This window comes from Erigeron canadensis, chromosome 3, assembly GCF_010389155.1.
Source record: "Erigeron canadensis isolate Cc75 chromosome 3, C_canadensis_v1, whole genome shotgun sequence".
NCBI lineage: Eukaryota > Viridiplantae > Streptophyta > Magnoliopsida > Asterales > Asteraceae > Erigeron > Erigeron canadensis.
The window spans coordinates 1,262,739-1,288,715 of NC_057763.1; the positions used below are offsets into that span (position 1 = coordinate 1,262,739).

Consider the following 25,977-nt stretch of genomic DNA (forward strand, 5'->3'; position numbering starts at 1 on the left):
TTAGGTATTGTTCATCCCCTGACACTGCCGCTTGAATCACCAACCACCGCCGCCGTAATCTCACAAATCGATGATGGAGCTCACAAATCTGATCTCAAATCAATAATGGATTTCCTAACCACCACCGCCGGAATCTCACAAATGGTTTACGACATTTGTTTATTTTTGTTTTCTCTTTCTGTTGTTTGCTTGAATTTCCCAAACGTTGCCGGATTCTTATGGGTTATATATAATAATTGTTTCTTTGTTAATGATGAAGGGGGAAAACAAGATTAGTAAGTGTCGGGATTGATGACTCACAATATTTTAAGTTACTTTGTATAAACATAAGCATCGATAAAGGCTTATTTCTGGTTTGATATAATTGTTGATTTTTAGTTACTTTAGTAGGCATTGTTGAAGTTATTGTTCGATTTTCACATAAACTATAAACTGGGGCAATGGATTAGCTTGACAGAGCTTTTGAAGGCACCTATCACGAAATTTCAGGAAGGCAATACAATTGAAAATATGGACATGATACCTCATGGGTAATGGTCAAATTTGTAACTCTTTCATATTCTTTTTATTATAAATTTCTGATCATTCTAGCATAGTTGTGTTAAGCTTATTGTTTTTAAACCGATAGGTTTCACAGCCAGAGATTGGAGATTTTGACCGAGCTATCGCAATTATGGTCATCATCTCATATCGCCCATGTTTTATATTGTCTACACCTTCTAGCCACAACGCGCGTGCACCAGGCCAGACATGTATATCCATTTTTAGAAACTTGATGATGCAAAAAAGAAACATGACTCCATAGTGGAAGCGTTTTAATGTGATGCAAGTTTTCTTCTTCTACTTAAAAAGTTAAAATGGGTATATGAATAAGATTTTCTTTGTTTAAAATTATATAAAGTGAACAAATATTTGATTTAAATATATTTGATCTAATATGGATATTCGTTTCCAAACTCTCTCGGTAACTTCCAAGATATCTACTTAGACATGTTCGAACATGATATTACTTAATGGAAACCACCATTTGACCATTTTGACGATGGTTTCATAAAATGTAAAACAATTCATTCATATAACTTTGATACACATGTATAAAAAAGAGTGATGAACAATATAAAAAGGTACTACTATTTAGCCCAATAGCACTGGTAGTAGCCCAAAATGTAAACAAAACCCAACCCAACCCACATTACACGAAAACAAAAAACCGGTTTTAAAATCAGCTTTTCACACCCTCATTTTCTCATCTCTCTCTCTCTCTCTGCCGCTTCGGCTAGGGTTTACTGTTATTTTCTCTCTCTCACACACACACAAACACTGTCTCTATATATTTCTTGTATATCACCTATTAATGGGGTTTTGATTTTAGTTCTTTGAGATTATCATTCTTAAGTCATATATTGAAAAACCCATTTTTTGTGCTATTGAAAAATGGCCTCAAGAAACCCATTTGATCTTTTGGTTGATGATGATAACGATGACGTCACTCAGCTCATAAGTAAAATATTTTGATGTTCACTTGAAAAATGGCTTCCGGTTGCTGCTCCGGCTAAGAAAGCTCCGACTGCCGGTGGTTTGACTGCTAAGCCTGCTCCTAAGAAAGCTCCGGCTGGTATATTCCTCTCTCTCTATTTCCCTTTCTTTATATATATGTGTATATATATATATATATTGTATATGTATAAAATGAACTAAAAATAAATAAGTTTGTGACATGGTTAGCTGTAGTTGAGATCCTTATAATTGAAAATATTGCTATGTTGTTTTTGTTAATGATAATAATAATAATAATATATCACTTAGAATTGATAGCCAATCTACGTATATTGAGCTGCTTTTTGTTTTTTTTTTTTATATAAAGCGAGGATAAACACATTTTTTAATCGTACTTTACTAGTTATAGGATCTTGTAATAGAAAGACAGGATTCGATATGAAGGATTAAGGTGTATTTGATATGAATGGCTTCAATGGAGGTTACATGCCTACAGCTGACGGAGAGGTTGATAAGTTCTCTGAGAGACGTGGATTCAGTTCTTCCCGTGGCGCTTATCGTGGTGGCTACGCAAATGGGGATATGGATGGTGAACGCCCTAGAAGGGTTTTTGAACGCTGCAGTATGACTGGTCGTGGGTAAGAAAGCTATTCGATGTGTTAACCTTTTGAGATTAAAACGTTATGCCTGAAAAATGAAAGTTTTTTCTAGTTGGCCACTTCTTCTAAGCTGCTTTTTTGTTAATGCAGTAATGATCTTAAGCGTGATGGTGCCGGTCGTGGTAACTGGGGATCTCCTACTGCGGTTCCTAAGTAAGTATACATTTTTTAGCTTTCAAAATTGCAGTTTTTTATCTGTGTTTTTCTTTAACATGCTACACTAGCTATGATATTACTTGTTTTTCTAATTTGGTTACACTACAAATAAATTGACATTCAGTGGCATACAATAAGTGCCACAAAAAGTAACAAAAGTGCCACTAAAAGCGACTCTAGGCTACAACGGCATACAAAAAAAGTGTCACTACAAGTGCTACCACTAAAGCCCTTTAGTGGCACTTTTTATATCTACCACTGCAAGTTTTTATACCTATAGTGGCACTTTTTTTTGAGCCACAATAACAAAAAATGCTTTTGTGGCAAATAATTTGTGCCACTAATTGTTTGCTAAATACAAGCTATTAAGAAGCTTTTAGTGACACATACTTCGTGTCATCGTAAAACAATTTTTGTCATGTGAACACAATCAACAAACAAGCTACGAAACATTCAAACTTCTTCAAATGTTTAACAATACATGATAAACCCTAAGGTTCATTCCGTTAGTCGAGTTACAAAGGTACATGGAACTAAAGTTTCAAAAGTGTACATCTAAAACATCTAACAAAAGACTCTAAGAGTACCTAACAAACTACTCGTTTAAGAAACGACAAGTTATGCACAACTGAGCATCTTCCCCCGGGTCTGATGCAAGATGAACCTTTTGTCAAGTCATAAAAAAGAACACTAGCTACTTCCTCCTCCTGTTGAAACAAATGAAGACAACACAAATTGAAAATAATTGAAAGCTCACAAGTAAAGTGTTACTACACTTATGATTGTTAAACAAAGCAGGTATTTACCACTAGTTCCAGGTGACCTTTGGTTGGCTAAGGGGATATTCGGAAAAGTTGAAGACGTATCAGAAATCTAACACAATGTTTAAAAAACTTAGGAACTAATAATGGGCTAATAACTTTAAAAAATAAAAAATTTATAGTACGTAATGTACCTGCATATTCAGATTGTTAAGGACTCCCGGACAAGTTTGCATTTGGGATATGTTCATGAAATAGATTCAATTAAGTGCTCACGGCAAGTTTTGTAGTTGCCAACTCACTTTGTGTTGTAGCCAAATCACTCTTGAGACTTTCCACAGATTGTGGCTGTGTAGATGACGAAGCACCACTCTCCTTAACTGTTGGCATTCGACCTATTAACCGAATGTATCCCCTTTTCTCTGGTCCTTTGACTTTAGAGTAGACATCATTTTCAAAATCATACCTATCAGTTATTATATTTGTCGACTCTTTTTCAAGAGCTTTCAATGAATCCTGCATAACAAATACTGAGTTAGTGAGCTCAACGAGCATATAAATTAGTAACAAGTGTTCTGTTCCAAAATAAAGTTATAAGTGTTTCTGAAGTACACTACCGCAACTTGGGCAGCCTTATCATTCACAATTCTTCCATTTTTACGAGTATGGCTTTTTATGTATAGCTCTCCCCTTGTTAGGCGTACACCATTATTCTTTATCTCCTGTAACAATATAATGTGTACTTTACTTCCGACACTTAAACTGCTATAAGCATAAAACAATAAATGTCAAAGTAGATATAATAATACCTCTTCATGAGCAAGACGGGCAAATGATTTTGTCCCAGTTACATGAGGCTCTTTCAACTTTTTATGACTCTCTCTTCTTTCTTCACATGTCCTCTGTACTGTTAAATAACAAGTGATAAAGTAAAGAAACTCTAGACATCAATTTTATAAAAGTGAAATATTACAATGAAAAGTCGCCAAAGTTACAAACACTTGTTACCTGAAATTCTGGAGTGAACCAACGAGTTACCAGAGTTTTAAATTGTTCAGAATTCACCCTGCCATCTTTTTCAGTTTCATTTTTCACAATTTCATCAATGGTGAGGCTCGAGCCATAGGCAGTTGCTTTCAATGAACCCTTCCAAGTCCTCCACTTTTTCCCCATGCTATAGATAATCCATTTCTTAATAGCAGGTGTTTCAGCAGGATAAAAAACAAATTTTGCCTACATATGTAGCCTAAATATGTTAGCATATATGAATTTATCAAGAAACAAAAATCTTAGACTTTTTAACAAGCTAGTACCTTAACCATCAGATGCATATCCTCCTTTTTTCTCATTGGAACCTTTCTCCAGTCGGGATAGTCAATTTCTACATGTTAAGACATCCTCACAAGGGTTCCAAGATATTGCATGAGCTCATTACCTTCATCCCCTACTGGTTTCCCAAACTCGTTAAATGTTACGCCTATTTTTTTAGACTTGCCCATCTCCCAAATTTCAGCTTTTTGAGTAGGACCCCTGACCTTCTTTTCAGGACCTGATAATAATGTATTCTTAAATATCCCAACCGAAGTCTAGCATAGAATTTCAACCAATAAGCAACTATAAGGAGAAAAACTAACTACTATAACTAAAACGTTTGACTAATAAGCAACGCCTCAAGTGTTACGACCACATACCTTCATCAGAATTTTCTTCATTAGTAGGCAACTCAGGCTCGAGAGATTGTAGATCAGAAGATTGACCTTCTTCTTGGAGATTTAGGCTGTCACCGTTACTGTCTTCTTCCATGTGTTGTTGCTTTTGACTTTGAGCAGGGTCGTCTTCATCATCAGTTTCAGTGGTGATGATACATAGTCTTTTGCTCTTACCACCCATCCTGGTATTAACAAAAAATAGGCAATACAATTTTGCAACTGTCAAATTGATTTATGAGAAATAATGATAATAATATGCATTTTCATACCAAACTTATATTATATATTTTATGAGAAATATATATCAAACACATAAAAGGGTCAACCAACATATATAAAAGCTTAAAAATATTTTGCAACTTCTAACCCTGTCTAAAACCGTATCAAATATTCATACCAAACTCATTAGTCATTTAGCACTTTACACAAGTAGTTCAAATTTTTATTAATGGTACATGGATGAATCTAAATCTAAAGATGCATATACTACATCAAGTTGCATATAAGATAAAAATTTTTTTACTTTTCTGTTTCATGAGAAATGAAAGAGTCAAACAAAATATAAAATCCTAGCATTCCATATATTTTTATTCTTGAGAAGCCGTCATTTATCTTCAATTTCTCATTGGAATTAAACATGGCAGCAAACATTTTTGTAAAAACTACTACTCACAACATAACAATACATATACACAAACAACAGGCATATAATTTCCATTTGCATAAATAAATCTTATCAAATTTGTAACCTAACACTTACAAAGTAAGTGAAGGACCAACCCCTCCCATTTGTTTAATACTCTGTACGGCCAAACACTATAACTATATATATACATTTAGTAGTAATTTTTTTCATTAATTGCATGTCAAGATCTCAAATCGGAAAGCTACAAGTAGAACATATAAATATATAAAGTAATAAAAGATAATATAAATATATCATAATTAATACATCCATAGTCATGATAAAGTAAATCAACTAGATATGAAAATTAACATGTAAAGGTAGATCGTAAACAACTACCTGAGATTTATGAGTAATCGGAGTGAACAATTAAAAATAAAAAAAAAATCCCTAGAAAAGTAGAAGTGATTTGGGGGTTTGAAGAGTTTGGGAGTATTTTGGAAGATTTCAAAGTGATTTTGGGATTTTAGGTGGGAGTTGATTTGGGGATTGAAAATTTTAGGGATTTTGAAGTGGGAGTGAATTGGGAATTCTGTAATGGAGGGAATGTGACCCGCTCATTTTTTTCTGTCGAAATTTTTTGGTGTGACCCGCTAATTTTTTTGATCAAAAGCTTTTAGTGGAGAAGTTTTATAAAATAAATTAAGTAAAAAGTATATAATGGTAAAAATACCATGTACCACAAATGAGTATATATATTAGTGGCATAAAATCAAAAAATTGCCACTAAAACATTTGACTATTAATGGCAAAAGCTATATAAGTGCCACTATAACATTTGATTTATTAGTGGCACATATGAAATGCCACAAAAACATATGATTTAGTGACACATAAATGATATGCCATTAAAAGTGTATGCCACTAAATGGCATATTGTTTGTAGTGTTAATACCCATGGGTCAATAATATTGTTAATGAGAATATATGGGTCAATAATATTGTTAAGATAAATCAAGACTTCAAAAAATTCAGCTAAGCACATGTGCCAAGTCATTATGGAATCTCAAAAAACTTTTAAACAGTTTCATGGTAATTAAGAAATGACAAAGTGCAAGATGTACTGTTTTAAGCAAGATCATGCAAACCCTATATCTTCTAAACATGATTTCTACACTACCAAAGTAAAGACACACCAAATGCATAAAAAAAAGAGGAATACATGAATTACATCCAAGCTGAACTTGAACTGAACAGAAATATATATATGTCTAATGAAATAAGAGGTGTCACATTAGGTAGCTAGTTGTTGTCAATTATGTTGTTGAAACTGATGATTTCTGACATTACCCAGCTTGTGGGCAAAACTGAGTGAAAGATGAACACATCTATAGAAACAAAAAAATATAAGATTTGTAGTTCCAACCGTTAATAATATGATCTCCCAAACCTATAAGCAAACAACTCCACTCACACCTCCTATTATGTAACCAAGTTAGCATACAATGAGCTAAATTCTAAATCCAAAAATTGCCTAAAACACATAAAAATCTAAACTTACAAAACCACCCATGAACCAAATAACCATCCTTGATGTTCAAATAGTCACATTTTGGTGTATAGACAAATGAACTAAATAAGACCAAAAGCAAGTAGAAAAAAAGAAGACTAAATGTTTAACATGAAACTACAGACAAACATTATGAAACTACATTCTTGAAACCATAATCTTTTCTTGGCTTGGTAACAATCTTTAATTCCATTTTATTGCAGTGACAATGTTTTTGTGACCTCATTCTTGACAGATTCGAGCCTGGAAGTTTCTTATTCTTTTTATCCAAAATAAATAACCGCCGTCTACTTATAATTTGATAACACTTTTAATACCCGAGTGAACATGAGGCTATTATAAGAAACCACCCCTCACATACTTTTTTTTAAACCATAAAAATCATGGGGCCCCAACATTTATTCAAAATATTAAAATATTGGTATGTCAGGTGTTTTTCACCCAAGTTGAGTGCATAACAGCCCCATATTCATTTTTCTCATATATATAGGGAAAAGTGAGTATGAGGCTGTTATGCACCTAACTTGGGTGAAAAACCCCTCACATACTAATATTTTAAATAAATACATGGTCCCCCATGATTTTTACCTTTTAAAAAAAGGTATGTGAGGGGTTTTTCACCCAACTTGGGTGCCTAACAGCCTCATATTCCCTTCCCCCATATATATATATATAGGGTATATAGGGCAGAACTGAGTTTCATAATGTTTGTCTGTAGTTTCATGTTAAACATTTAGTCTTCTTTTTTCTACTTGCTTTAGGTCTTATTTAGTTCATTTGTCTATACACCAAAATGTGACCATTTGAACATCAAGGATGGTTATTTGGTTCATGGGTGGTTTTGTAACTTTAGATTTTTATGTGTTTTAGGCAATTTTTGGATTTAGAATTTAGCTCATTGTATGCTAACTTGGTTACATAATAGGAGGTGTGAGTGGAGTTGTTTGCTTATAGGTTTGGGAGATCATATTATTAACGGTTGGAACTACAAATCTTATATTTTTTTGTTTCTATAGATGTGTTCATCTTTCACTCAGTTTTGCCCACAAGCTGGGTAATGTCAGAAATCATCAGTTTCAACAACATAATTGACAACAACTAGCTACCTAATGTGACACCTCTTATTTCATTAGACATATATATTTCTGTTCAGTTCAAGTTCAGCTTGGATGTAATTCATGTATTCCTCTTCTTTTTATGCATTTGGTGTGTCTTTACTTTGGTAGTGTAGAAATCATGTTTAGAAGATATAGGGTTTGCATGATCTTGCTTAAAACAGTACATCTTGCACTTTGTCATTTCTTAATTACCATGAAACTGTTTAAAAGTTTTTTGAGATTCCATAATGACTTGGCACATGTGCTTAGCTGAAGTTTTTGAAGTCTTGATTTATCTTGAGCAAATGTATCAGAACTTAAATGTTGATTCAATGGTGTGGAATTTAGCAAGAAGACATTGATGGATTGGTTGGTTTCCATATGCTCTTTTATGTTATTGACTCACTGTGAATGATATTGATGAACAAGTTTTAGAGTTGTCGCCGCATTGCGCGGACATATGATTCATATATATATGTGTGTGTGTGTGTATATATTATTTCGTATTAGTTTATGATTTGTTCATTAAGAGTTCATCATATTACTCTGTTACTTTTGTTGTATTTGTTTTTCCAGTAAACATCTGACAAATCTTGCCATTAATCCAATACACTAATTAATGATGGTTTGTAATTGTTTCGAAATTGTAATTTAGCTATTATACATAAATAAATGTGAACCTGAAATACTACTGAAACTTGGTTATCTGCTGCTGCTGCTGGTTAGCTTTGTTGGCTAGACTGCTTACTTGTTTGTACTTCCCAGAAAAAAAATATAGTTATGCTTATAGTTAGGTGGCAATCTGCTCTGCCAACTTACATATATATGTGTGTGAGTGTGTGGCAATTTGGGTTGTGCTTTATCTTTAGAGGGCCGTATACTCGAACGCTAAGCTAGACGATTAACTAACAATGAGTGTGGCCCGTTGGGTTGAAAGTTATCCGAGTTTTATACAAGTATCAGTAAATCTTACTAAAAATGTTGGATGGTATTATTCATGGTGTAGTAATCATATTTATCAGATTATTTATTCGTAAAAAGCTCACTTCAGGATGTTAGCCTAACCTGTTTAACCCACACTTCAGGATTTCTTGTATTGGTCCGTTACCCAACCCATTTACCCTCGCCCAGTTTGTCACCTTAGTGTTGACGAAGTGAGATTAGTGCTCATTTGTTCTCGCTTATCAAGTAATCTTTTCTTTTTCCTGTTCATACTCAGCAGCATGGATCTTTCTGACGACATATTTGGTGCATCAATAAACTTGGAAGATATCCACTTGAATGAAGGGTTTAAAGAAGGCTATGATACTGGTTTTGCTTCTGGAAAAGACGATGGACGTGAAGTTGGACTGAAAACAGGATTCATAACTGGTGAAGAATTAGGGTTTTACAGAGGCTGCATTGACGTGTGGAAGTCTGTGCTCCGAGTTGAACCAACATGTTTCTCGGCAAGGGTGCAAAAGAACATCAAAGAGATGGACGAGTTGGTGACCAAGTATCCGATTCTGGAGCCAGAAAACGAGTCTGTAACGGATATGATGGGGTCATTAAGGTTGAAGTTTCGGGCTATTTGTGCAACATTGAATGTGAAGTTGGAGTACAATGGGTATCCAAAAGCCTCAAACCCGAATGAGATTCAGTTTTGAGGTGTACCAGCTTCGGATCAAGTGATCAACCAATTATTAAACTGGTATTCGGGGTTGCGTTTTGCGTAGATAACTGAAGTATGACGTTTGCTAGATTCAAATAATCTAGAAAATAGTGTTCGTGGAACCATGACAAAACGATAATCTAAGGTTTTTTAAGAAAATGCAATTCTGAAGAGCCGGGCTGGGATTAGCTTTTTGCATTACCTTGCAATCGCAATTCCAAACGTCCTTTTTAGGAATTCTTTCATGAAACTTTTTTCTTAGGTATGTAATTAACAGTTGAACATGTGTGTATTTGTATTAAATACTTTTGCTACACAATTTATTGCAATAATCAAAATTAGTAAGTGCATGTATTACACCCTTTAACAAAACAGTTGTCTAAGTTGTTTGGAATTTTGGATGACATAATACGTCGAAAATAGTGAGATCCGTGGTTCATGAAGGCGCATGTATAGTTGTGGACGGTGTATATATGAAAGCCCCAAAAGTTCTTGAAGAACTTGCTAGCTGAATATGCTTTTTGAAATTTGTTGGATTGTGACCCTTCATGTTCAACTTACTATTGTTTATGCAGTCACAAGGAAATTGAACATTTCATAAAGTTAAAGATTAATGAAAGATAATAACGTGATTAAATTTCCAGGGCATAGTTAGATTGAAATAAAGAATTCCATATACGAGTTTAGATTATCTGATAGAGTTTAGCCTGAATTGCAACCAATGCATAAATAGTTGAACGAATTGGAGAAGTAAATGAATCTAGCAGGGAATGTCCCTGTTCTTGAATTTGTATTACATGATGTGGTTGATCAACAAAAAGAAAAGCTTCTGTTATGGCATTGCGAGCATTTGGTGATTGCTTATCATTTAACTAAAATGGCAACATGGGTTCCGATTCGGGTCTTTAAGAACTTAAGGATTTGTAAGGATTGCCATGAAGCCACAAAATTTAGTATTAAATTACTTTGACTACAGTATTTTATAGGGCCAAATCTAGGGGAAAAAAACCCATAAATTTTGTATGTTCCTGATGACACCCTTGAAAGTTTAAACCTTAGTTTGCAACAGGGGATCGCACTCAAAGTTTGTATGTTCCAACATTGGTCAAAGCCTGATCAATTTGGGAACAAGCACATTGTCCCTGATCACACAAACCACCGGGTTCTCCAACTGCAGGACGGCTCCAACTACATTAGCCCGTACAGTGATTGGAAAGATTCGTGGCCATCTCTCGTTTTGGTAAGACCTAAGGGCATCCTCAATGGCCACTGGTCCAGCATTGAGTGCAGGCACAAGCTTTTGCACTAAAACAACAGCATCTTCTAGAGCACAACAAGCCCCTTGACCAAGATTAGGAGTCATTGGATGCCATGCGTCACCAACCACTACAGCTCCACCAGATGAAGCTGGTGGGGTCAGACCTGGCCACAGCCATCGATCAACTAGTGGGGTCCGGATGATTGTGTCTTCTGGGGTGACATCAACTAAGTTTTGAAATTCAGAGGGCCAATTCTTGATCAGTTCCTTTGTTTGTTTCTTTAACACTGATGGATCAGTAATCTTTGGACCTGCCACCGTGTTACATGCACATAATTATTACAAGAACTAAAGGGGGCAACTACGACATATATACCTGAGCAGGGCAATTCAGATCCTGTTTTATATAAAAGTTAGTGGGTTAAATCAAAAAAATTTTGGGTCAGCACAAGTTTTTTTACTATGGGTTTGATTGGTTTAGGCATCCCACAAACATCTTTTTGTTCCTTTTTTTTTATCAAATAAAGTATCTTATTACAAAGTTTTATCTTTAAAAACAATTTTGAGATTTATACAATCTAAATATACTTTGGAAGACTTCTGGCCTGTTTGACTTGTTTTCAGTTTTGCAAATCTAGGTTTATCAGTTTCGTAAGACAAAACTATGACCCAGATCTACCCATATAAACACAAATGAGTCATGCCACCTTTACCGTAAAGGATCCTTCTTCCGATAGATGGAAACAACATTCTGATGTAACCAATCAACTATCTCACCATGTAAACATAATATTATATAGGGGTGAGCAAAAAAACGAACCGAATACACCAAAAACTGATCTATCAGAACTGACCCACTATAAAACCAATGGATCAGTTTGTTAATTTTTGATTAACTGATGGGATCGGTTCGGTTCGGTTAGGTGGATAAAAACCGACCCGCTATCCGCTCCAATTACCTTCAATATGCTTTACTTAATATATGTTGCATGCGAATCATGATCTAAATTATTGGAATTTGACCTTTTGAACTTCTTTATTAGACTACAAATTTATTATAGTTTTAGATGGGCTTGAAGTTTTAAGTATAATGGGTTTTCATTTAGTTAATTTAATGGGTTTTCATATATCTTTTGGGCTTTTAACTAATCGTGAAAAAAAAAAAAAAAAAAAAAAAAGAACAGGTTCATAACGCTATTTGACTTTCTGCAAAGTTTTGCAATCTATCCTTGATGTTAACATATGAAAAACAAATATAACTGAAACTGAACAAAACCAACAAACCAAAAACCAATCAGTTTCAATTTAGGATTATTGGATAACTAAAATTTTCAGTTCGGATTTTGTTTTTGGCCCAAAACTGAGCCATACTCACTAGCAAGTACAGCTAATTCAATATGGGTCGAGAAATGTACCTTTTTAAACATAACAGTGTAGTTATTATTTACACAAGTTCCTTCAGGGAATATAAGAAGAGGATTGTTGTCGGATCCTTCAACATGTTCCCTTAACCTGAAATGCAAGGATATATCACGACTTTGTACAAACCTGACAAACAAAAAAAGAACAAAGCTTGGACTGAATACACTTCACATACTTTCTAGCTACTATTTCACGATCCTTTGTTTCAGAACGATTGAACCATATACATCCCACACTTTCCAAAATAGTGCTTTGCAGAAGTCCTGCATGAAAAGCAACATTAAATGACATTCTTCATACTTTATTTTTTCCACAGGTCATTCTTTCATGTCTCAAATTTAGCATTTCACAGAAAGTTCCCAAAGTTCATTAGAATAAACAGAAACATATAGGTCAATATATTGAGATACACAAATTATGAATTAAATATGTGCACGTACCAACCCAGCCAGGGTGTTTCTGCATAATGACTGCAAATGCAGTCATCTGTTCTAAAACAATGAAATCAATCATTGATGTATGATTGGCCACAAATACCTGTTTATCCAATAAGATAGTTAACTATAAACTGTCCAATATGAAAACTGAAATTAGATAAATTTAAATTTATATAGGACTGATGCATTAAAGCTAAAAGTTTAAAAAGAAAATCTCAAAGGTTATACCTGTTTTGGCCTTGCACATGGTCGTGGACCATGATACTTGACAACCCCTGTCCATGATGCCACAAAGAAACTGCAAATCAACTCAACCAGAGCTCTCTGTGACCCATATAAACGTATATGTGATTAGCCATGGTTAAGCAAAGCAATGCAGGTATGTATTTGGCAAAATTTAAATCACAACATCAAATCTATAGAACTATGTATCACTAACATTAATAATATGTGCAAATTTGGGTGTGAATTAGCTATTAGCAAAGATCTGAAAAGATGCCAGAAATACAGCCATACCTCTAACCTTTTCCTCAATTTATCATGGCCTTTTAGTAGCATATGCACAGGAATGTAGCATGAGAGGAATATTATCCATCCTAGTGTTAGAATAATAACTCTGCAGTAGGCACAAGAGCAAAGAACCAAATGGTCATAGAATAATACCCACTTAAGCATGAATACAGACTATATACATGGTTAGCATTCATAAAATTTACAGTCTGGAATGGGGCACGCTAGTGGGTTATTCCAGAGAGGAGAAGGTGATAAGCATAAGAATTATACTTGCGGGTGATAAGCATAAGAATTATACTTGCAACTCCATTTTCAAACCACTAACAAACTTGCAAAGAAATTGGTAGATATTCGTAGATAAAAATTGCCAAGTGAATAAACAAGACCCACATATTCGTAGAGTTTCATAAAAATATCAAAAGTCTATGAATCAACAATCCATCTGATTTTGTCTATTTTTGTCACCTATTACAAAATGCACTCAACAACCTTTAATTGAAAGTTTCACCCTTCAAATTTTCACAAAGTAATTGGAAAGTTTAACTTTATTTTCCTGCATAAATAAAATAATCAGATTAATCATTTTAAGATAATTTAACTTTTCCTAATATATAATTGAAATAAGTAAGACTTAATTAGAACAGATTATAAGACTCACGTAATCATGTTATTACATTATTTGTCATTGTTCAAGTGTTTGAGATGAGACAACTATTAACTTTAATAATAAGGATCGATGTCATAAGTTTAAGTCTTACATAGAATTAAAAATGAGATTTTATATGCTGCGTTTTTCCTTTTGGTGATGGAATATAATCGAGCGATAGTATTAACGGGACAGTAATACTTAAATGGTCCGTCAATAATTCAAATTATCCATTAAAAATTTTTGAAAGAAAATAAAAGACATGGATCACATCATATCATGTAGCTATAAATAAAAGGTAGAAAACACACACATTGTAGCTCCAAACTTCCATGGTGTAATTTATGCCTTTCTCCCTTCATCAATCTTTGTCGGCTGCAAATATCATACAAACATTTTGCTTCATTATATGCTTTTTCTACCGAGAATATATAACCAAAAAAAATCATACAATAAAAATGTCGTTGGGTTCATCTTTTCAATATTCTCCTCCTCGTCATCATCATCAAGAAACACACAACAATAACTTACAATTAGCACCACCAACACAAAATATACCTGACCAACTACACCACCACCAAGTCCACATGCGCCAACTTATAATATGTTGTGCACAACTCATTTCTCGGTCCGATTTCTCAGCGGCTCAACACCTTCTTGCCTTCCTCTCGTCCCACACTTCTCCTTCTTCTCACGACTCGACTGATCGACTCCTTCACTACTTCACTCTCGCCCTAACCCTTCGTCTCGATAACGCGATTTATTCATCAAACCGTTGTTATTCCAATATCGACATTCATCATTTCAACTTACAATCATCTTATTTGTCACTTAATCAAATAACACCTTTTATTCGCTTTTGTCACCTTACCGCGAACCAAGCTATATTAGAAGCCATCGATCAATCACAAACGCAACAATCAGATAATCATCAGCATTATAATTATTCTTCTCAATGTATTCACATTCTTGATTTTAATATAATGCATGGTCTTCAATGGCCATCTTTAATGCAAGCAATTGTAACCATTAACCCTAAACTCACACTTCGAATTACATCCATTGGGACTAACTTAGACACCCTTAGAAAAACGGGGGATCGTCTTTCCAATTTCGCGAATTCGTTAGGCCTTAATTTTCGGTTTCATCCTCTTTTATTTTCAAATCAAGATAACATTAATGACCTCATTTGTCATTTATCATCGATTGTATTTCGTCCTAATGAAATACTAGTAGTAAACTTTGTTTTGTACCTACATAGGTTGTTGAGAAACCGAGAAAACTTGTGTTTTTTACTTAGAAAAATTAGAACCATGAACCCTAAAGTGGTTACTTTGGCTGAAAGAGAAGCTAATCATAACCAGCCATTGTTTATGTCAAGATTTGGTGAGGCATTGAAGTATTACACCGCGGTTTTCGACTCAATGGAAGCAACCCTACCACCAAATAGTAGAGAGCGAACGGAGGTATATATGTATAGAAGTAGATAGTATTACAAGTGAACCTAAAATTATACAATATTACTGGCTAATAGCTTTTAAACTGCACTTTTTGTGTGAATTGGAGTATTTATATTTTAACTATATATATGTTAATTAGTACTAGTAATTACAAGTATATTTCGATCAATGTCTTAGAGAAAAAAATGTCAGGTTTTACTAGTGAAATACTAATTAAAATGTACTGTTTATCTGCTTATTACGTCTTGATACATATGATATACTATAATTGATATTGCTTATCAAAATCATCGGGTTAATTAGAGATCGATTGGTGTTTGCCATAGAATGATCGTGTTTTTTCAGGAATTAAAGTTGGGTAGATGAAGAAGTAATTAATGTCGTTGAGCCCTAAATTTACTGTTAAACATGTATATAAAAAAAAAGGTTTTTAGCTATAATAACCCTTCAATTATTTTCCATTCTAAAGAAAAGGGTAAGAACTTTAGCTAGGATTCTTCAAGTTTAAGTTAATAAAATAAGGTGGTTTGGGTTAAATGAAAAACTAGTGCACTAGCTTTATTATTTACTAAATTTTAAATCCATTGATCATTTCATCTTTTTCTAACAGGTGGAACAAATATGGTTTGGGAGAGAAATCGCAGATATAGTGGCTGCGGAAGGAGAGATGAGAAGTGAAAGACACGAAAGATTCCGATCATGGGAGGCGATGATGAGAAGTGGTGGATTTAGGATGATTCCGCTAAGCGCATTCGCGGTGGCTCAGGCAAAGCTGCTGTTGAGAATTCATTATCCATCACAAGGTTATAGCCTTGAGGTTTTTAATGAATCTTTCAACTTAGGGTGGCAGAATCAACCTCTTTTCTCAGTTTCTTCTTGGCATTAGTTACTTAGTTTTTTTTAATTGTATTCAAATCTAATTATATGTATATATAATTTAATAAAGTGTATATATATATATATATATGATTATATGTATAGGTATTATAAATTTGTAACAGTATGAAGAAATCCGTAATAAATCAGCCCTATCTAGCAAAATTGGATGGTAATATATATCAATTTTTTAGAATATAATATGTATATATGTTGATAAATATGATCACACATATATCTATCTATCTATAATTTTATCATAATCTTAATCTTCTTATCTTAATCTTAATATATAATATAAGTCAGTAGAAATAATAACTTATTAACCAATCAAATTGCTCAATTTCATCAAATTAATTATCGCTTATATCATTAAGTATAAATTAAAAATCTTAATAATCATTATCCAAATATATCATTATATTAGTATTTATATTAATTTGTTGAAAAAGTCTCATTAATTTACACTTTTTTGTTTTTCATCAATAATTTACACTTTTTAACCCTGAATATTTAATTTATATTTATTTTTAGCCATCAACTTGAGGTGATTTTTTAAAAAACTTACAAAACAGTATTTATAGTATAATTTTTTAAAATTACAATTGTGAGTCAAAAAATATGAAAACAATCTTAATTATTACCTAATTATCATAACACGGGTGATTGAAAATAAACCTATATTTTTCTTTAGTTTTTGTAATTATAGTCTAAAGTTGTTGTTTGTGTTTGTTTTAATTTTAGATATAACAAACTACAAATTTTTTATTTAACTAAAGTTGGGAAAAAAGAGGATTAACTAGATTCAACATTTATATGGAGTTAATTTTCATATGTTTTCTTCTTTTGTTTTTATAATTATAGTCTAAAATAGTTGTTTGTGTTTGTCTTAAGTTTAGATCTAACAAACTACAATTTTTTTATTTAACTAACGTTGGGAAAAAAAAAGGTAAACTAGATATAATATATTTTGAATCGTTAGGTATTTTAATTTTATTCGGTATCTATTTTATATACTTGAATTCCAATTTTTAGCTTTTATTAATATATTTTGAAACTATCCGTCCATTGAACGGGCCCGAGCACTAGTAAAGGAGATATATATGGGAAAAGTGAGTATATGCACCCAACTTAGGTGAAAAAATCCCTCACATACAACTTAGGTGAAAAACCCCTCATATATATCACGTACTCTGGTAAGAACACTTTTAAGATAAGAACGATGAGAACACTTAAAAACATCATTTTGATGCATTCAAAGTCCATAAAACTAACATATTATTTAAGTGTTTAACAACACATGGATCCGTCAAAATAAAAAAAAAACACCTTTTTTGTTGGATGCATCATTTTGATGAATATTCTTCCAAAATGGAAGCACAAAACTAAAAACATGATTTTTTAGTGTTTAACAAAACATGGATCCGTCAAACTCAAAAAAATCATATTTTTTTTTGATGCATCATTTTGATGAATATGCATCTAAAATAGATGCATAAAAATGTAGTTTTTAAGTGTTCTCACCGTGTATTTATTTTAAGGTTGTTCTTATTTGATTGTCCTTATATACAACCCTATATGAAGACTTATATAAAAGCTACATATATCTTGCGGCATTTGCTATGTTCGACATTGCCATATTAATCCGGGGTCGAGCTTCATCCCTAAGTCAATCGGGCTGGGGTGACAAACTAAAGTGTGGATTGTGGAGGATGATTGATGAATAATTTTTATTTTATTTTATTTTTTAGAAAAATTACTTAGTTTAATTACTCACAAAAAGTATTACATTCCAGTGATAGATAGTCTCACCACAAGTTTAATGATAAAAGATGTAACGCTACAATGGGGCTGCAGTGACAAATTAAAGTGAGGATAATTAAGATTGATGAATAATATGACAAATTAAAGAGTAGAGTTATGATTTTAAAATTTTTTAAAATCTTTTTTTTAATCATATACGTCTTTTAAGAACGACAAATTATCTTATTTTTTATTCTAATATACACACAATGTTTGTAGCAAGACACTGTTAACAAATATAAAAAAGTTTCATACATGGATGGATTGGTAGTAGGAAGGCCTTGACAAATCTTGGTATTAGCAAAATGTAAGGATAAAGATAATATTTTCTTAAAATATGAGTTTTTTCTCTCTATAATTGAAGTTGCATTTATGAAAAGAAATTCCGTTGAGCCTAAATTTGTTGTTAAAACAAAACTTTTAAGCATGTGAACATTAGGTTGTAACATCAAATTTCTCAGTTTCTCCATACTTCTCCATCAATTCATAGAGGGTAAACGATCCGTACATCATTAATTTTTGACGATACACAACTAGCTTTTCATTGTTGACCCCCCCCCCCCTTTTTTTTCTCTTTTTGCTCAGTGTTATCGTGAAATATTCATTTGAAAACTAAATTTTTTTGTGAAAACTAGAAAACTGACCAAAACACACTGTGATCTAAATTTAACACAATATGTTTTTATAAAACACAATGTATTTTTATTGTGTAACTTAAAATACGTTGTGTTAAGTTTTAAATCACGGTGTGTTTTTGATAGCGTTATAAGTCGGAAAATTATTCAAACACACTGTGATATGAACTTAGGACAATGTGTTTTCGAAAAACATATTAAAAACACGTTATGTTAAATTTAGATCACTGTGTGTTTTGACAGTTTTTCTAGTTTTCACGTAAATTTTAGTTTTCAAATGATCAAAACCTCTCTATTTATAAACATTTAAACCCGATACTATAAACCTATCCTCGCATAAATTCAATGTACATTGGCAAACGGTCTAAAATCACTGTGATTAATAGATTTTTAATCGAACACTTCTAAGATCTCTATATATTAAAAAAAAAAAAAAAAAAAAAAAAGGGAAAACAATATAAATGTAAAATTATTATGATAGCGTGTAGATAGTGTTGGAGTGATATGTAGATTGTAGAGAGTGGTGACAATTGATTGGATGGTTGCTTGCAAATGTTGGATCCCGCACGCAAACGCCCATATGTTTCATTTCAATTTTTTCTATATTCTTCCTTATTTTATACATTTATTATTTGATTGATTTGCCAAGAAAACATAATAACATATATAGCTAGAGAAATGTTTTTTCACCCTATAACTTGTGTCTAGCATTTTCTCTACACAATAAATAAGATACTTAAAAGTCTATGTGGTCTACTTAGATATGTATGATATAATGTAATTGTATCTACTTGATACCAGTTATACAAACATAAAATATAGGCACAAATAGCACTATTTAAGTAGATATTTGGACAGATATAGCTAGGACTACATTATTAATATTTAAAATGTATAAAAATTGGAATGATATTCACTCTTATTTTCTATTGAATGTTATGCATCAATGAACTATTTATATTTTTATTCATTATCTATACTTTTTGGGGATTTGGTTAAAGTCTTTGATGCAGGCAAAATGGATTTAACCTAAAAGGTGGCAAAGTTGATGTGTATTCCATCTTATGAGTCATTCATGAAAGGAGAAATAATAATAGGACAACATTGGAAAGATTTTCTAGACTCTAAAAATTTCATTCTTATGCCATATCAAAATCCAAGTCATGAAAAGTTGTTTATCAAAGTACCCCTTTCAATTCATAATGTGTTAGTTATAGAATTGACACGCAGTTTTTTAAAAAGTTACTAACAACTAGTTGGATATCATATATACTTTAATTTGAAAATATTTTGATTGGTAAAGCATTGATCAACTATTATATTGAAATTGGACAATTATGTTGACACAACTATGTGCAAGAGGACTTGAGCAAAGAATCTTTGATTAGTAATCCTAATGTTTTTATTACATTTGGCGTGGTAGAGTTTTACTACTTAAAAAACATTACATAATGAAAATCAATGACATGGGTGGGATTATTAGCTGTAACTGACACGAGTTTTTTCAATGAGTTTTTTGAACCATTTTATAGTATCCGTAATGAATTAAAGATCTAGGAGGATCCTAGATAATATAGTTTTATTTCGTTTTATCATCTAGTATGGTATTTGTACTTGTTGACTGCTAGAATATTTGCACAAGTCATAACCTTGATCGATCATATACATGGAAAATATGTTGTCAATAATATTACTAGTATATATTAGCGTGTGTTTTCTATACTACCTAGGGTGGGAGATGTGGACGGTGTGAGAGCTCGGCGCCAAAATTGGCACACGGCACTGCCACTCCCTTGCATTTGGTACCGAACTATAAGCGGCATGGGTCTTTAATATCAACACGGGGCTTCAATTTCGGCATGGTGATGTCGAGGTAAACACAAATCGGTATGTGAACAATATTGCATGAAATCTACCTATTTTGTCAAGGGTTTGATTAATCATAAATCACATGGTGACTTGTGGCACATTTACACACTTTGGCATAGATTGACAATTTTTTTAGGCGTGGATTGACATAATTAATAATTCGGACGCTTAATATATTGTTGTATAACACCATGCCAAATTTTGACATTGTGATATATATGTACACTCCTCACCCATATATATGTTTTTACAAATTATGTTCTTGAAATTGAGTAGGTTATGACACAAAGACAATCATAACCTTGGTGATATATATATAGCCTGCAAGAAGCTGGTATATTTCAATAGCTAATTGCATGAAAAGGTGATGTTCATATAAGTGCAATTATTGATGATGAGTTTGTTCGGTTTCCACGAGTAACCAATTGAGACAAAGTGACAACTCAAAGTGTCTTTCACATTGCTTGTCAATAGGCTCTATGAGCTCTACAACTACAAATATACCCCTAAAAGACAAAAGGACCCTTGTAATCAGCCATGGATACTTTGTACTCTTGACAATCCGTGTAATCATGAAAATTAGATCTAGAGTTTTATATGCTACAACTGAAAAGATTTTTGGTGGAATCACATTACATGCAATATGTCATGATCATTAATTCATGGGGATAATGTTTTTTTATTATTATATATGTTAATATATTACTCGTATTACTTATAATTGTATGTTGATATAACTATAATTAAATATAACCATTAAATATTTGATCTCTTCATATCTCATTTCTAAGTGTCTACATTTTCATTTTTAGATGTCTCGCTTGAAATGTCTTTTTGCAAACAAATTGGGTTTTTAATTTACAATGACACTTTTATCAGTTTATGTATTAGGGGGTTGGCATCAGCCACCATATGGTAGTGGGGTATGAGGATCACCTTGGATGAGGGTCGAATAATACTATAATAGTTTGTTTTGCTTTGCAAAGTGAAGGTTAGAGCATCTAACATCGGGGTTGAAAAAAGATAAAAATGATATGACATAACGGGATTGATTATTTAACAGAATGAGAGTTCCGGTTGTGATGCCGACCCGTCATAATATACACACACCTATTTTTATGCTAAAAAAAACATAATTTTCCTTAAACTTTATGCTCATGTTCATGCTCATCAAATATTAACACTTAAAATGAAAGAGAAAAAAAGAGTAAATAAAAAAATGTTTGTTATATCACTTATACATCATCCATTACAATGATGAAAAAGTGGACATATTAATAATTATGGATAAGATCTTTTAAATTTAAAGTAACTTTATAGGTAAAATTAACCCTTAAATTAAAATTTAAATATGATTTATTAATATTGACAATTAATTTTAATCCAATGATTAAAATTCTTAACTTTACGTATAAAGTTAATTTTAACTTTAAAGAATCAATTCAATAATTATAGACAATATAATATTATATTTATATACACTTCTAAAGGTAATAATTGATTATCACAACTTACACATGAAACTTTTCACGTATGAAGATTTGTACACAATTTGGACTAAGTATAATATTTGTACACAATTGTTATTACGCATTTTCGTCACATTTATGTGAAACTTATAAGTTTGTTTATACTTATTGAATGTTACAATTTGTCCACATTTATAAGGAAGAACAACTAAACAAACTTTTTTAGTGTATATATGAGATGCTATGCACATTATTAGTCTATATATGTCACTTCCTGGTTCTCTTTAGTTGGATCTTTAATGAAGTTGAACCCTAGATTCCAATAGAAAGCAGACTTTTTTGGTCAGGTTTAAACCATGAGTTCACTGGAAAAAGGGTCCAAACCAGTTATAGAAAAGTCCCCTTAAGGCCAGATATAAAGACCCACATATATTATCTGCACTAACTATATATATAGCTAAGGGGCTAGCTAGGTAAGTAGCTAGTTACTAATTGATTGTTAATGTGGGCAAAAACCAGGATACAATTCTTTGGTCTTGCATATAAACTTAAACTACTTAATTTTATGTCATTTGTGAGCTAGGCCTATCTGTCAAAGTGTCAAGCTAGTAGAGCTTTTTTTTTTTTATAAAAAAAGCACTACGTATTTTGCATGCTTCCTTATTGGACAAACACATCATTTTAATCTTATAAAAAAATCTATAAAGTAGTAAATCCTATAAACAATTGATGTTCAAACATCATATCAATGCAAATCCAACAGATTCTTTGGGTTAATTCGATGGGATTATTGAAGCATGACTGACCAGATTCCATCAAGAATATTACTCGTATATATATATATAGAACAATCAGATCGATGTAGACATAACCAAGATATTAATTAAATTTGAATTATATTAATTACTCGTTTCTTTTCTAAAAGGCTAATTAGATATGTTGGTCACCACAACCAAATTATGACAATCCACTAGTTTTAAATTGAACACCAATTATGGTTAAATTAAGGAGAATTATAAATAGGGCCGTCTCTGAAGATTTTTGTATCTAGGCCGAACGTAAAAAAAAGGCTCACGTTCTATGCGCAACAAATTGTGAAAAAACGACAATAAAATAATGTTATATCGATAAAATTTAGAAAAGTTTAAAAAAATTAAAAAACAATACAAAATTATACTACTAAAATAATAAACTGTAATAGCCACCCGCGAATCCGTTTAATTTTCCTAGCATTCATCATAACAAATTGGTTGATAACATTTTTTTTCTAATCCAGTAAACTTTTTTTATGTAGATTAATTTGTATAGTTTAATTTTTTGATGTGATTGTTAAAATTTATAATGGGTTTAGCTAACTATATATATAAATATATATAAATTTTAATATATGTGTATAAATATAAAAATTAAAAAATTGGACCCCTTAAAAAACTAGACCTCGGCCTGTCGCCCGCTTTGCCCAACTTCATCACCGGCCTTGAATATAGAAAATTTGGGTTAATTAAAATTAACAAGACGAACATAATACCCACACGTTGCGACAAAATTTTGTTTTAAGAGTGACAATTTGTTATAAGGGTAGATATGATAATTTACTGTTGTAGTTTGTGGAGAGGCATTGTAGGAATCATAAATATGGTAAAAGCGTTTTTTGGAGAAAAAAATTTGCATAATTTCTTAACACATACCATAAAAGAAAATTTAAAAAACTTTATAAAAAAGTAAAGATAAACATAAAGATGAAGAGCTCGATGCAAACATGGAGTTAGCATATTTAATAGAAGTTTAATTTTGCTTCTTTGGATGTAAGTACAAAGATTAATCTATCAACATAGGCATATTTAACATTGTATAGGAATACTATTCGCGCGATACAGTGGTGCGATGTGATGATTGCATCAACCGATGGTGATGACAACGACTGCAGTAGTTGCGGCGGACTGTTGATGGTGGCGACGACGTCAAATGGTGTATGTTTTGCTTTTAAAGTAAGTAATCTTGATATATATATTAAATAATAAATACAAAAGTAGTGATAGTGTAACTTATTGATGAACAGGGTAATTTGGAACATGTCCTAAAAGAGTAATATAAGGTAGTGTTAGTAAAAAAGATAAAAGAAATCGTTCAACTAAAAAGATGGAGTCTAGACGATGCAAATTCGCTCATCTAACATAGACACCTTATTTACACATTAGCAACTTAATTATATATTTTTACTTTAGATCTTCGTTTTTTAAAATTTACAAAATGCATTATATTGTAGCATAAACTACAAAATCAAAACAGACTTAAACCTAGGCTACCAAATTAACAGATAAACTAAAGTGAAAGTATCACACTATCACTCCGTACAGCTTCCGTTTAGAAAATGTTTCTAAACAAGCCCAATTTATGCTAGCCCAAATCGAAAAAGTTAATATAAGCCCAATTAAGTTTCAACTAAAGTCTAAAATCAAATTTATATTATAACAATATATATCCTGAATCCTCTACTCAAATCTAAATTTCGCATAATTGACATTCATTTCAATGATGGAATCCTCACCTTAGATCAAGCCTCATTACTAGTCTCTGGGATTTTTGCGAGGCCAGGATATATGATTGACCAAAGCTGAGAGTTACAAAATATTTCGTTGTCACAAGACTTATTCATCCCAATCCCAACTAATTAATTTCAACCTCAATATTAATTAATCTAATGGGGGTAAAATCATAGGGTGAGAGAGTGAATATCCACAAGCATATATACGTGTTTAGAGTTAATTAATGGCCACTTTTAACTTTGAATTTTTAGGGGAAAAAAAAATCAAAAATTCGAAGTGGCATTTTAAATAGGGATCGAAGATAGCATTTTTTTTTTTTTCCAATGTACAGTAAGCCAATATAATGTTGTTTTTCTCTTTAATGGCAAAATTAAATTATTATTATGTTATTGTTATCGAAGTACCGGTATTTATATTATTTACGATAGATATATAGATTGTATCATAAAGAAATTCAAATATGTCTCATACACGATTCTTTAGTATGAAAAAACTGTGGTTTAATTAAACCGATAATCGAAACTCAATTATGATAAACAGTAATGATAAATATAACATATGTTTAGTTAGAGTTTTGATTTACCTTAAATTTCTAGAATCACATCAAAATTAGAACTTGTAAGCATAGTGATTGACAACAAATAGTTTTGTGATTTCGGATCGTAAACTCAAAATTTTGAAGTCTTCATGTTAATAACTTATTATAAGTAATATAAGTAATACGATTTGAAGAATTGGGAAAGAAAAAGACACAATTTATTATGAGAAAACAAATCAATCAATTAAGGTTATAATGTCTTTTGTATTGATAAGTCAAAAATTAGAACTTAATTACAAGTCTAATAAGAAAATTAAATTTATATACAATTAAAAAAGTTAATTTAATAAAATAAATAAAATTAAAAAAACACGTGTTGATAAAAAAAAAATTACGCCATGTATCGTTTTAAGAACATATCAACCCTGTTTTAGTTCATTGATAGATAATTATTGTGATAATATGTTATATTGGTGTACGACATACAATTATATTATATTATAATCCTTTATAAAAACTATCACAGCCCCATTTTTAGAAATAGTTACATATATAATTACTAAATTATTCTTAACGAATATCTGTTGGAAAAAGAGTTTTTACAAAATACCAAATTTGCCCTTAAATTTACACTCTAAACCTTTATTTTAATAATTAACACTTTAAGCCTTTATCTTGTAAAATTTCCACTATCACAATTATATCGACCTACACCACTTGACACCGTCACCACCACCAACACCATTAGACAGTCATTCCCACCGCCGCCGCCCATTGTGC

At 32.0% G+C, this 25,977-nt stretch overlaps 3 protein-coding genes and 1 long non-coding RNA gene across 8 annotated transcripts; 2 read left to right on the forward strand and 2 right to left on the reverse strand.

Moving 5' to 3' along the window:
- The first annotated feature begins 1,242 nt into the window (after window positions 1-1,242).
- On the forward strand, window positions 1,243-10,131 carry LOC122594079 (protein LTO1 homolog). Of its 4 annotated transcripts, none has more exons than XM_043766553.1 (4): window positions 1,243-1,615; window positions 1,901-2,135; window positions 2,247-2,309; window positions 9,294-10,131. In XM_043766553.1, exons 2-4 carry the CDS (start codon window positions 1,960-1,962, stop codon window positions 9,718-9,720), a joined length of 666 nt encoding a protein of 221 aa, XP_043622488.1. In that variant the 5' UTR covers window positions 1,243-1,615; window positions 1,901-1,959; the 3' UTR covers window positions 9,721-10,131. The 4 variants fall into 4 exon arrangements, with proteins under 4 accessions (XP_043622488.1, XP_043622487.1, XP_043622491.1 ...); XM_043766552.1 differs by having other exon boundaries at window positions 1,907-2,135; XM_043766556.1 differs by having other exon boundaries at window positions 1,907-2,135; window positions 9,297-10,131.
- LOC122594080 lies at window positions 2,982-3,533 on the reverse strand. The gene is made up of 3 exons (XR_006322924.1): window positions 3,268-3,533; window positions 3,119-3,185; window positions 2,982-3,019 (listed from the first exon to the last, which is right to left on the reverse strand). It is a non-coding gene; the product is annotated as an uncharacterized LOC122594080 (long non-coding RNA).
- A 514-nt stretch (window positions 10,132-10,645) lies between the features above and the next one.
- LOC122592714 (glycerol-3-phosphate acyltransferase 9-like) lies at window positions 10,646-13,700 on the reverse strand. 2 transcript variants are annotated; one of them, XM_043765006.1, is made up of 7 exons: window positions 13,559-13,700; window positions 13,359-13,458; window positions 13,071-13,166; window positions 12,846-12,942; window positions 12,581-12,668; window positions 12,399-12,495; window positions 10,646-11,294 (listed from the first exon to the last, which is right to left on the reverse strand). In XM_043765006.1, the coding sequence occupies exons 2-7, from the start codon at window positions 13,398-13,400 to the stop codon at window positions 11,265-11,267; spliced, it is 450 nt and encodes a 149-aa protein (XP_043620941.1). In that variant the 5' UTR covers window positions 13,401-13,458; window positions 13,559-13,700; the 3' UTR covers window positions 10,646-11,264. The 2 variants fall into 2 exon arrangements, with proteins under 2 accessions (XP_043620941.1, XP_043620940.1); XM_043765005.1 differs by having other exon boundaries at window positions 13,359-13,700.
- Window positions 13,701-14,459: 759 nt separating this feature from the next.
- Window positions 14,460-16,395, forward strand: LOC122590757 (scarecrow-like protein 18). The gene is made up of 2 exons (XM_043762932.1): window positions 14,460-15,467; window positions 16,072-16,395. The coding sequence occupies exons 1-2, from the start codon at window positions 14,460-14,462 to the stop codon at window positions 16,345-16,347; spliced, it is 1,284 nt and encodes a 427-aa protein (XP_043618867.1). The 3' UTR covers window positions 16,348-16,395.
- Window positions 16,396-25,977: the final 9,582 nt, after the last annotated feature.